Raw genomic sequence first — 13612 nt, 5'->3', positions numbered from 1 at the left:
CTGGAACCAACTAGTCCAATAGACAGACGGCAACAACCGGTATGTACACAGACAATCCCTGCAATTTCACATGCACAAATAAAGGTTGAGGAACAGAATGACGCAGACAGTAAGTGTAATGATAGAGATACATACTGGTCATGTCTCGTATCAGGCACAGCTCTGTCCATACGGAGTTTGTCGCTCTCCACCTGGTTGAACTTGTTCCTGGCGTACGGATCCTGACCAGGTCGGACCACCGTGGCTCCAACATACAGATCCTGGTCAAAATCCTGCCAGCGCACCTTACCTGGACACACACACACACACACACACACACGCACGCGCACGCACATTAAACACACGGCCAATAAACGTCCATAGAAGTTAGATGAACACACTATTTCAGTCTCATTCATTTGTGGTCTAACTGAGATGGAAAGGCTCAGAAATTCCAGATATTCCTAAACTTAAAATTAAATCCAGACTCCATGATCACCATGTGGTAATTTGGAAAAAACAAACAGACTGTTTGGTGAACAAAAAGACAATATTGTACCATGTTGCTGACCCTAAAGTTGACATGTTCCAGGATTGATTTATACTTATTTTTAGACTGTATTGTCAAATACGTAGATAATGAACACACTGGTTTCACATTTCTTCTTTTTGTTTCAACTCTCAGATAAACACTAAATGACAGATTTTTTATTTAAAAAAACACATTCTTGGTGTGACAGTCTGGTGAAATACATAAAAAATAAACACAGCATATCCCAAAATAAAAGCTGCCACCAAACATGAAGTTCAAACCTTCACAAAGGCTGTGTGTCTCAGGAATGAATGGGATTATACATCAGTGGGAATATGAAATGTAGGCAGCAGCCTGGCTGATGCAAGAATCCTTCACGACTGACAGGAAGGAAACCTGGCAGCTTCAAGCCGCTGCTTGACAAGGCGACAACATGGCAATGAGGGAAGCTGACATGAGATTTATGCTGCTTATATGAGAAACTGTGCCGAAGAGAATTCAGAGGACAAGGCCAGACTACTTTAGGAAACACAAAAGAACATTTGCTATGCACTGCACCGAGTTAGAAAAAAAATCCTACTCAATTCAGTCATTTACTGCAGCCTAAAATATATATTTTGGAAAGCATGAGCCACTTTGGAACGCACACACACACACACACACACACACACACACACACACACACACACACACACACACACTCTGAGCACAGTGTGTCTGTCTGTCCAGATTATGGAGATCATTGCGCACTAAACAGAGAAAGTTGTCATGTTTAATTTCACACTTTATCACTGACTACCGAGGCACAGACACACACGAATAATAATGCAACTAATTAGCCGGGTGCAGCTGCTATGCTAATGACTTGTGTTAAGCATATGGCAGTGTGAGATTACACTATCTCTCAGTGTGGACGAGTGTGTGTGTGTATGACGGGCAGAGACAGACAGACCGAGAGAAACAGAGCCTGACGAGGAGCAGAGAGTGCGTGTGCATGCGTCTGTCCTGACAGCATGTGAATGTGTCTGGCATGCTAATTGGCTGAAGCTCGCTATGATCCGCCCGGCGACTGTACAGCGGCGTCTCTGAGACACCGCTGTATGTGACAGAGTGTGTGATGTCCTTGCTGATATCTATGTTTAGTGGCAGCGAGCAATTATTGTAGTGAAATTAGTGTTTCAACTTTGCGAGCGTTTAGCTGAGACTTTGAAGATCTTTATCTCACACCGTCTCTTTCAATCCTCCTTTTCTTTGTCTGCTGAACCACTCAGCGCAGATGAACTGTCCGGCCTCTCACTGGGATCAATCATTCAGCTGTCATTGTTCCAATACTCTCTTTAGCAGGTGACTGTAGCTGGTACTTGTTGTACTGGTTTGTGCTGGTGAAAGGTGTGGTCTGTTGGTCTGAACAGTTTCCACTCTCCCTCTGCTTCTCGTCAGCGAGCTGTTTCCAACCACAGCTGCTGACTGCTTGTTTTTGTTTTGTTGCAACACTTTCTGGAAATCCCTTGACGCTGTCGTGTTTCCAACCGACGGGAACTGGCAGGCTCACCCTCGATCTGTACTGAACCATGAACCATCCGCCCAACATCTCGGTGAACACCAACGCTCAAAGTGCACAGGGTTGATCCACTCACTGAAAATGATCCAAGAAAACCTTTGAGAGCAATTTAACGCGCCGCAAACACAGCATCATTGATGCACGTGGTGAGAAGTGTGCCTATTCGCACCTGTAGCTACCTACGCCCAACAGTGATGTCACGGTGTCCTGGAGGACACTTCTACATCACTGCTGCAAAGTGACAAGTCAAACCATCGGAAGTCGACACAATTAGATGTTTTTAGATGGTTACTCTTTAAAGTGGATTCATTTTTTTGAATTTGACAAAAACAATCCAAACACAAGAAGAGCTGAAATGATTAGTAAACCAATAGATTAGTTAATTGACAGACAATTAATCAGCAAGTATTTGATATTCAATTCATCTTTTAATATTTCTTTTAACTCCACCTTTGAGTGTTGTCGCTTAGAAATACTATTAACATTTGAATTTCTGATGTGGTCGGATGTCACGTCTTACAGACTTGTTTTGATGAAGCATAAGCAGGAAGTTGTGATGGCCATTTTTCACTATTTTCTGAGATAAAATTTAGATCAGCAGATTAATTAGTGAATATATAAACTTTGGTTTTAGTCCAAAACACAAGGTCCATCTGCTGCCTTTGTCCAAAGCTTTCAATAGAGTTGCCACCACAAAACAAAAAGAGAGGAACTCTGGTCGTATAAAGGGGTAGAAGACCATCCTCCAAACTTCATTTACAGATGAAGACCATGAGATGCGGTTGATTGCTTTGGAAAAAGCTAGTAAGCGGACCGTGAGTTTATTTTTGATCTTGTTCTGTTAAGCTATATTTTTATGGCCAAGGGGTTTAGGTGACTGGTCACGATGTTTATGTGTATGATGTCAATCGCAGCCATGATTGAGTTTACCATTCAGTCAACTTGTCTTGAATAAAAATGATCTAACACACTTTAAAGAGCCTTGAAAAACTCTGAGAAAAACAGTTACTCAAATATTAAATTGAATAAGGTTTACGTGGTGCATTGCCACGTTTTAAATGCTTTTCAATGTGCCACAATACCAGAAACTGGAGACATGCAAATATTCTGGTGACTGTTTGAATTACAAAGAGCCTTGATGCACTTCTCAACAACCTGAGCTTTCACTCCTTCACCCTCCCTGCCACCACTTTCTTTCATGACTTTATCATCCTTCACTCTCCCATTCTCCTTCTTCTTCTTCTTCTTTCTCCTCTTCTTGCATGTGTGTGTGTGTGTGTGTGTGTGTGTGTGTGTGTGTGTGTGCGCGCGCTGTGGCTGATGTTGTGATACGCTGCGGTTGCTGTAATCCTGTAAAGTCACCCTGAAGATGAAATGCCCCCACTTCAACATTCAAATTGGATTCCATTTCCAGCGCTGCATCAGATAAGAGAGTGTGTGTTCAGCGTTCGCAGGTCACGGGCTTGTGAGGGAGGGGCGGCTGCTTTGAGCCGGGCTGACGATGAGAGCTGAATGAGAAATCGCGGCTCAGATGCTCCGTCTGCTGGGACTCTCCTGCTCCGCTCTACACTACCGGACTCTGAGACAATGCTCCTCAAAGCCGGGGCGGAGACGCATAGATTAAAATGCAAAACAGGAATTATTTTGGATAGCTCCAACATTTGAAATTTGCATCACACCACTTGCTGTGTTGAATTATCTTCTCTTTCTCTGTGGATGTTTAAACATGGTTAAAGAGTGTCCATGCTCTACTGGTTATAAAGCTATGACACTGTTTTACCACATCTCAAAGAGGAAATGATTATGGTTGTAGGAACATGACATGGAATGCTTTCTGGATACATCACTGTGGTGTTCAGGGTCGGCCATGCACATGATTCACAGCTGGGATGTATTCGTCCTTTTCCTTCTCAAGCAGAAACAATGAGGTACTGAACTGACCCGGAGGTCTGGTCAAATATCCTGACTTTGAACATATATTTGATTAGCTCCTTCGCTTAAAATACTCAAATAAATATCCTAAAGACTAGTATCTCATCCATTTGCGTCATTAACGTCATCATGTAGTTAAGGCAGAGTGTGGTTGTAGATGAGACAGTTTGGTTTCCTGTGTCCGTGTCATGTGGGTTTCACCACTGCCCCGCTCCTTTAGGAGACTAGCAGCAGGTCCTGAGTCTATTGACTCCAATGGGAACAAAGATTATGACCGATTTTCGTTCCATTGTCACCAAAGTAAATATTGGACCCAATTTTCACACAAGCCAAATATCTTCAGAACATTCTGACACTGAAATGGCATTTTTCAAACACACAAATCAGAATCAGGAAAACATTTACTTTGATCAAGACCTCTCTCTGTCTCAGCAACATACTCTGCCAGGTCTCTCAATACAAGTTGGCAAACTCCCTCGATAACTCATTTTTGTAATGCTGCTAGCTGTGTAAATATCTATGGTTGGCAAAAGAAAATATAAATACGTGATGTAAATATAACCCAATCTGCTTTCATCCATCCACACGATGTTCACAACAAACGAGGTGTGGGAGGCGTCCCCACTGAGGAGACAGGAAGTGTATACCATGTCAAACTACTGGCTGAGCTTGTAATGCGTCATCTTTGTTATAGAGCATCTTTGGTTGTAGTGCATGATGGGTAGTGAAGTTTCCTACCTGGCGGCAGAGTCTCCAGGCCGTGAGTCTTGTCGTCAGACAAGTGAGCTTTGCTCCTACTGGATAAGTCACTGGAGCCCCAATCATCCTGAAACAAGCAGAGCAAACACACACAGAGATAAGCAATGATGCACACAGTTTAATCTGAAAGCAAACAAACAGGAGAGCAGCTGAGACACATCTCATCCGAGACACCGGAAGCTGTTATGCTTTTAAAGATATCAATTAGAGCATTTTGGCTGTAAAATGTCCAGTATTATTTATTTATGCTACAAGTCTGCTCTCTGTTGTAGACGGGTGAAACATAAATGCACTGAATTCAGGTGGAGAAAAACCTTGTTTTAAATCTCATTTTGATGCTAATATTTGTTCATTAGCAGGAACATAGCACCACATGAAAGTGAAAGCATTTACTCCGTTTATTGATGTGTGAAAGTACAGTACAAATGTTTTGCCCCTAAAATCATCCTGAATAATCATGTTAAATAATCGTGATCTCAACATTGATGGAAATAATCGGGATTATCATTTGTCCAGCGAACGTGATTCTATCGCTTCAAGAACAGATCAAAGCGTCTAGCAGAGCACTGAATAATGAAATCAATTCATACACGTTTTAATCGCATTCAATCATAGAGTCACTCATCCACAGCCAGATGATCTGAGTACAAATACTTTGTTTCACTTCATTCACCGATTGAATCCTTGACAAGAAGTGTGCAGTGACTTGGAGGTCTGGAAGCAGACCAAGTCATCCCTTCTTTCATTCACTCACCCTTTCATTTGCTCCTTTTATCAGGTCTTCATTCATTCACTCCACCGGTCCTCTGAGAGAGCACAGTTCATGGCCTTCACCATTTACACAAATGGACAGATGACCGAGCCATCCCTCCCCGTGTCCATTTATGTTCCCAGTAAAAGCCCCCGGATCGATACACAGCGAGGCAGAGGAATTAGTGCCGTCGCTGTCCAGTCTGCTGCCCTTGACTTGAAAACTATTGTCTAACCCCATTTGCTCCGTAGTTCCCTTTCACCTTCACCCTCTCCAAAATGCTTTATTGATCGGTTGTCACGCTGTCTGCCAATGACAGTGTCACATTAGAGACCACCGCAAACACTATTCAACACTTCATTTCTACACCCGAGAGAAGCGATTAAGGGAACACGTTTTTTATTCATTTATTTATGCTCGTTAAGCCTTTGCATTCACTTCTGGTTTTCTGTGACTCTCACATCGTTTCACTCTGTGCCAGCCTTTCCTTTCATCTACTGTGGACGGTGCGTCAAGCTGCTTTAAAAATATACCCATTGTTCAGTGACTGGAATATAAGATTAGATTGTCCACCAACACCTACAACTACTATAAAGAAAACCTACATAAAATCAATTTCTATATGTGTTCATGACAACTGAGTGAACAGTCAAATGGTAATGCTCAGTGTAGGATGAAAACTAAAGCTGGCAGTATACTCTGCTGCAGAAATACAGTTTGACAGCCTCTCGGGGAAAAACAGGACACATTTTCAAGTGAAATAAAGCTCCAAATTGGCTTTGGACTCTTGCTTCGTCGAGCTATTTTGTCTTTCTGACGTTTTACGGTCAACTCTTGTTGATGTTTCAAGGCTCTGCATTTTGAGCTGGTTATAAAATCTCCTCCCCAATCTTAATGTGTTTTCACTGCTTGAGACTGACACTAAACACGCAGCGAGTACACTCACATTTGCATCGTTTACGGTGGTGCGATTGTCAAATGTTGCAGGTGTAAGTAGAACACCACTGTAACATGATTGTAAGAGCCTTGAGCAATAGCAGACACCAAATTAAGTCAGCTAAAGTGCGTGTTTCTGTCTATCAGATCAGGTTGATCACATCCGTCATGTCCTCCGTCTCCTCTGATCCTAATCAAGCTTCCTCTGCTTCTTAACAGAGTCTACACTTCAGCCATCATTAAGTCGTTTATTTACACCTGTGCTTTTCCTGCTGAGGCATTTAAAACATGTCTATAGGCCATAATAGCAATCCTGCAGCTGGCACACTTGCATGTAATTAATGTTATTAGTAACACCCGTGTTCGACAAGTCAGAGCGTTCTCTATTAAAGAAGCGTATCAGCTCCATGGGAGCACTGCATCATTTGAATTCAGCATTTAGGTCTGAACTTATAGTTAAGCCATAATAAGTTTTTTCATAATTCAGGCAACAACCTAAGTTTACTTCATTACCAGCTCTGTGTAACTTTTGATAGGTACGATAGTTTGAGCAGCTGCTCTCAATTTACAATAAATGTATGAGAACATTTAAATGACAGACAGCTGGCTGAACAAGCAGCCAACCGCCTGTTGAATGACGCCGACTTTATTTTGACAGTCTCTCAACGCTCAGCGGTACAGTGATGCCTTGCACACCACTTTCTCTTCCGTTTCTCTTTCTCTTGACTGCCCAGATTTAAAACATCATATGAATATGTTAAAAATGTCAATGAGCTAAATTGAATTTGGGAAATAAAAATCAGTTTCGAGTCCCACGCCTTTCATATGCCTGTATCCTCAATGAAGAGCGGGGAACAGATCGACGAGTAATTTCCCCCGCTGTGCTTGTAAATGCCAAATATTTATTTTATGACTGCAGCTCTATGTTCCACTTTTACTCCTTTTAACTACAGAAATTCATCATATGGCTTTTTTTCATTTAATGACCAGACCGGTAAGAAGAACACGGTGACGAGAGTTACAAGAAACTGGAGCTCAACACGATGGAATAAAAGTAAAGAAGAGCAAATTGAAAAATAAAGGTAATGTGAGAGAAATGACATCTGCATCCGTGCTGCTGGCTTCCCATATAACGCCCCCTGTGATTTATGGGTATTACAGTCCATCATCACCGATCGTATCACGAAAGAAAGCATTAGCTTTTTAGAAGACAACAGCAATGCAGTGCTTTACGGATCAGTACGCGTGATTGATCAACAAATGGTTGCTGCAATAAATATGACTTATCACTGATTGAAACGTAATATAAAAGGGTAAGTAGAGAGCGGCAGGAGAGATATCTTTATAACTCACATCACATGAATGGCTTTGAAAACCTCTTAGTGATAATGGTCCCAGCCGGTATCCGCCTCTCCTCCAAACACAAACATGATTGATTAAAACTGTGCACACACACAAAAAGGGACAAAAAACACACACCCTGAGCTACAAACAGAGATACTGGAAAACTAAGACAGCACAGTGTTTTAAGCGTTAACCCCTTAACATCCAGTTTCCCCACTTTTTCCCCTTCAGGTGTCTGACAGCTTCATTCATTCTGTAGCACCTTTATGGCTGAGCAATATATCAATATCCAATGTATCCTCACAGCAGTTTGTGTGATATCTAACAAAAAGTTACTCCTCATTTTTGTGCATTTTCCTATGAAAGTCAACGCCATCTGTCAGTTTCCGCTCGTTACATGCATACAGTCTTTTCAAAATAAACTTCCGTCTTCACAGGAAACAACTTAGTTCGGTTTAGGAGATCGTTGTTTGGGTTAAACTAACTACGGAAGTGCCGTTACTGAAGTACGCAAGCTACGGGAGGAATAAATAACATTGAACTTACCAGACGGTTGCCAGATTTCTCTTTACCCACTTTGTCATAGTATCCACATATATGATGATAATTTATCAAAAATGTTATTGTGAAAATATGTTGTAGAAGCACCAGTAGTCAATCCCACAATATCATCACATTATCAATATCAAGATATTTGATCTTCTCCATATCCCCCAGCCCTGATCACCGTCTTCTAGCTCTTCATTGAAGTTATAGTGTTTACATATTGTCAGAATTCAAAGAGGACTCCACGTCTGTGATGAACGAAGTTTGTCTGCACAGCATTAGTTTGTAATGACCGACCCATCAGCTGGTCAGTGTTTAAAGGAATAGTTGGACATTTTGGGGAAATACGCCTACTTGTTTGTTTACAGCGTGATGGATTAGATTGATACAACTCTCATGTCTGTGCGGTGAACATGAAGCTACATCCAGCCGCTTAGCTTAGCATGATAGCTTGAAATGGGGGGAAACAGTTAGCCTAGCTCTGAACATTTAATTTTCCTTTTCTCCCTCCTGAGTCCTTCCCCGTCTGTATCTTTCTCCTTCTCATCTCTCCGTCCGTCTTTCTGTACCCCATTCCTTCCTTCTCTCTGTCTTTCACATCTCTTTCTCCCTTTGGCAACCGTTTGCTGAGTATGCCAACTAACAGATGGTCATGACACATACAGGCAAATAGACGCACTTCATACACACATTGAATTTCAAAAAACACACACACAAAGACCCACTCATGCTCATTCAGAGGACAGTCGAGTCGTCTGTCACTGTGGTGTAAAGCCAGTTTCTGTCCCGCTCTGTGGTCAGTGAGAGGAGAGCTGAAGTTAATCTCAGAAATGCTCCACTGCGAAAAAGATAATGTTGTAAAGGCATGTGGAGGGTGGCTTTAACTATCTGTGTGAGGGTAGGTATAGGTCCTTTTCATTTGGTTATCTTTTAGTCTTGTTTAATCTGCATTTTTTTAGGATTTTCTCCGGTGGCGGTTGGTTTGTTTTTCTGGTTTGAGCCACCTGACAACTCTGGTGGGTGTTCCTGTCCCTGCGGTGTGTGTTTATCTTTAGCTTTCTTGTTGGTTTATGTACGGCAGCATCTTACTGAACACGGTGCACTCAAGACAATTTTGGGGCTTTTTATGTCCTGCTGCAGCACAGGGTGAAATTAAACTAAAGGGGCCAGTGAGAAAATGTCGCCTGAGAGGTCGTGAGCGACATGCTGCATGTCAAAGCACCTGCAGTCAACTAACTATGAACGGTGAGCACACACTGAGGCTGTCAGAAGTCATTTCAACATTCAAATTCCAGTGGGATCATGTCAAAAGAGCCTTCCTCTTGCACACCTCAAAAATAGCTATTTCTATTTTGCATTTTACTCCCGATTGTACTGAACGCCTCTCTGGCTCTACGTGTCGTGACTTCATATGAACTCTGAAGAGAACAGAGTGCTGCTCCTCCAATGTCTTAAAGATTAAATTACAGACTCAAATCTTTCAAGAATTTACATTCACGGAAAAGACAGGCTATCAATCCACATAATTCATGAATATTTAACATAAAATATACATGAATTACACCAGCCAAATGAACATTTTTTTCCCAACTGAAGGATGTACACAGGCTGTCACACCTGCTTCTCTGTTAATGGGATGGACTTTAAACCCCCAACAGATCAGACCAAGCATGTGCGCGTGTGTATACGTGTGTGTGTCAACCAGTGTCGGCTCATATTTGTGTATGTGGGGTTTTTGAGCTCACATGCATTAGTGTGTCATTCTGGTCACAACGCACGGGTATCTGTCTGTGTGTTTGATCCAGTCTTGGTCAATCCTCTAATAGTCAGAGTATAATCCACAGTAATCTGATCACATCCACTGATAGATTAACTCAGAACCGAGCTCAAGGAATCCAACACACACACACACACACGCGCACACACACACACACACACACACACACACACACACACACACACACACACAGCCCCCAACATGTATAAATACTATTCAAACACTCAGCATTTGAACCGTGCCTAAAGAAAACATCTTTACTCTCCATTTGTGATTAAACACAAGTTAACTTGGGAATTTTTCCAACAAAAAAAACCTCAAACTGTTTGATTTTACAGCGTAAATTCAGATTAACCCATTTTTCTAAAGAAAATGAGCAGTGCCAATGATCCGATTTGCTCTGTGGGCTTAATTCATCACAGCATCCCACCAAGAAACAACAATACAGTCGGCTGCAGGGCATCATCATCAGGGGCAATGAAACACAGTGATGGACGGCAGCACACAGGGATGAAACAATATGCTGCTGAAGGTTGTCATTGTTTAAAACCCTGCTTAAATGAAGTCTCTCTGTTTTGTATTACACTCTGAGGCTACATCTTGTGTTGGTTGTACGCCCGGAGACTTGAAAACAGGAAGCGCCTTCTGCTCTTTAACTGTGCTGAGCAAAATTAAATTAGTTAGTAAATTAAACTAATTTATTACTAAAGAAGATTAGGAGTCTATAGCCATGCCAGCGGTTTGTGAGGCTGTAGTATTAGCTAAATGCTAACGTCAGCATGCTAACATGCTCACAGTGACATTGCTATGTCGATGCTAAGCTATATTAGGTTATGTTCACCATCTCAGTTTAGCGTTAGGGCATGATAATTATCACTAAACACTGCTGAGGCTGAAGGGAATGTGATCACTTTTGCAGGTTAAGTGCTGCAGGAATGAGTCCTAAAACCTGGAAATAAGTCAACATTCAGCACTGCAGGTTCCCTCGTCTGGAAGTCTACGGGTTTCTGCCTGAAATGAGGTCTGTGGTTCACACAAGCGGAAGAGATTCTAACGTTTTGTTCTACGATATAAGATACGTCAGTAAATACCCCTGTTGACCTGATGATGCTGCTCGATGACAAGTCAAGAATGAAGGTCTATCAAGTTTCATGAAAATCCATCCGATATTTGTTGAGAGACATTTCACTTAAAACCAAAAATCTCAGCCTCATGATGGTGCTAGAGGAAAAGTCAGGGGATCCCCAAAGTTGTTAATATTCCAAAATACCAAAGCAACACATCTCATAGCTGTTGAGATGTCGCAGTCTGGACCAAAGTGGTGAACCAACCGACATCAGAGTGATGCTACTAGCATTGCTATAAACACATTGAGGAAATTAACCCACACATTTTGCTCTTCACCTCTCACTTTAGTGCACATTTCAGAAATGTAAAGTTATATCTTGTGTGTCTCCCACTCATTGATGTCACCAAAACACAGAAGGCGATGCTGCTGGTTTTCAATTAAGTCTGTTTAACATCTGCCACTCGCAGGCTTTTAGCCACATGGCGGCCTACAGCAGCGAGTGCTGTTACTGACAGCCAGCATCTGTCCTGCTGAAGTGTCCCTAAGCAAGACACTGAATCCAGATCAGATCACTCAACTGCAGTTATGGCTGAGAATAAAATATTCATTCATATTAATAATTTATTTATACCCAGTAATAACCACAGTCTATGCTCGAATGTAAATTTAAAGTAGATTTTATCATCAGCCGAAGGCTGCTTATAAACCTCTTCAGACTTGACCTGGAAATGAACTCGTTCTGTTGTTGAACTTCAAAGACAAGAACAAAAGGTGAAGTCAACCAACAAATAACCAGAAGAAGATAACAGGAGGGAGAACACAGACAAACGCATCATTTGTTTCTCAATAAAGTCACGTGGACACATTTCATTCTTGTAACATAAAAAATATTTCTCTGCAGCAGGAATCCATCATACAAAACCTCTGAATTTAGATGTGTTATTGCACAGACCAAGTCCACAGTCTTGCTAGCAGCTCTGTGAGACTTTATTTAGGCATCGCAGAGATTTGAGCATAAAGTTTGGCAGTACCATGTTCACCATCCTAGTTTAGCGTGTCAGCTAGCATTGTGCTAATGAGCACTAAACACAAAGTAGAGACCGCATGGCTAAAACTTAAGAATATGTACCGTATACCAAGGTGCATTCGGAGTCAGCTTCTCCTAATTTGCCTAATATTCACAGTGAAAAGCAATAAAAAAAGCAAAACTTGCCCGAGGGATTTTTTGCAGTTCCTGAACTTTGAGTTTCTTGTAGTTTACGCAGGCCTGCGTAGATGTGAATGAGTCAGCGTCTCATGGCCAATCACTACAAACAAAGAGCGCTGTGTTTGCTAGAAGACAACCAACAAGTTGGAAAACCAAAATTAGATTTCAACACGTCAGCTCGGTCTCCGGTACAATCGCACCAACCCTCAATGTATAAGCTGGGAAACAAAGTTGGGGACGTGGTATGTATTTTGTACAAAAATGTGAAATCATCATCTGCAATAGACTAATTTAGAGCGCAGGGTTTTACGTTGTAACCGTGTTAATACCCGCGATTCAGGCTCCCTGTAGTGACGCTGTCCTCTGCGGCTCGCACGGCAAGTTGTTTATTCAGAAGAAGAAAGAATCTAGAAGTCACATTTTTCTTTTCTCCTCTTTAATCAAAAGACTGTGTCTTCGGGCCACACACACACACACACACACACACACACACACACACACACACACACACACACACACACACACACACACACACACACACACACACACACACACACACACACACACACACACACACACACACACACACAGTGTCTTCTGGCGGTAGTTCAACATGAAAGGATTGAAAGAAGCTTGTTGCTGAAAACAAGTCTTTAAAAAAACAACTACCATAAACTGGGATGTCCTTCCTCGCAGGAGGAGAGCCAGGTTTATAAGAGGAGGGAGGACACAGATGGAGGGTTTTTGGCATTTGCGATCGCTTTCTTTTGCCTCCCAGCAGAGATTCTGAGCAACGCGGTGTTGAAGTTGAACCTGTTTTTGTTCCTCTGCAGCAGCAAACTCTGGAATAAAACTGTCAAATTACATATGACTGAACTTTTCACCTGCGAGCACCCTCCTCCCAACATCTCCTAACTTCATTTCATTTTAATCTCTTCTCTCCTCCTTTGTCATGTGGCGGCATCTCCTCCTGTCTACTCTCCCCCCTCGCTGCTTCTCCCCTCCACATGACAACAACTCCCACTGATCAGAATCTCATATCACGCTTTTTACTCTCCTCTTCCTCCCTCTGTCACAAACTTAACATTTTGAATTTCAGTCAGTTTCAGTGTCGTTTTCCTCAGTTCTGCATTACCCGAGCTCCTCTCTATTCACCACCGACGGCACCCACAAAGAGCTGGAGGCCTCGCTCATGAAAAATGTACAACTTAATTTAACC

The 13612-nt window shown here is 42.1% G+C and overlaps 1 protein-coding gene across 2 annotated transcripts in view; it reads right to left on the bottom strand.

Moving 5' to 3' along the window:
- Positions 1-13612, bottom strand: part of galnt2 (UDP-N-acetyl-alpha-D-galactosamine:polypeptide N-acetylgalactosaminyltransferase 2) — a 47922-nt gene that overhangs the window by 16418 nt on the left and 17892 nt on the right. For both annotated transcript variants that reach the window (XM_076110104.1, XM_076110105.1), the window contains exons 2-3: positions 4743-4830; positions 136-289 (exon numbers count right to left, since the gene is read on the bottom strand). In XM_076110104.1, the coding sequence (XP_075966219.1) occupies positions 136-289; positions 4743-4830 (242 nt within the window). The remainder of the gene's footprint in view (positions 1-135; positions 290-4742; positions 4831-13612) is intronic.

The sequence above is a fragment of the Anarhichas minor genome, unplaced genomic scaffold (genome assembly GCF_050575085.1).
Source record: "Anarhichas minor isolate MPS153535 unplaced genomic scaffold, ASM5057508v1 ptg000042l, whole genome shotgun sequence".
Lineage (NCBI taxonomy): Eukaryota > Metazoa > Chordata > Actinopteri > Perciformes > Anarhichadidae > Anarhichas > Anarhichas minor.
Note: the sequence above shows the minus strand (reverse complement) of the source record. Positions and strands in the feature narration are given on the sequence as shown.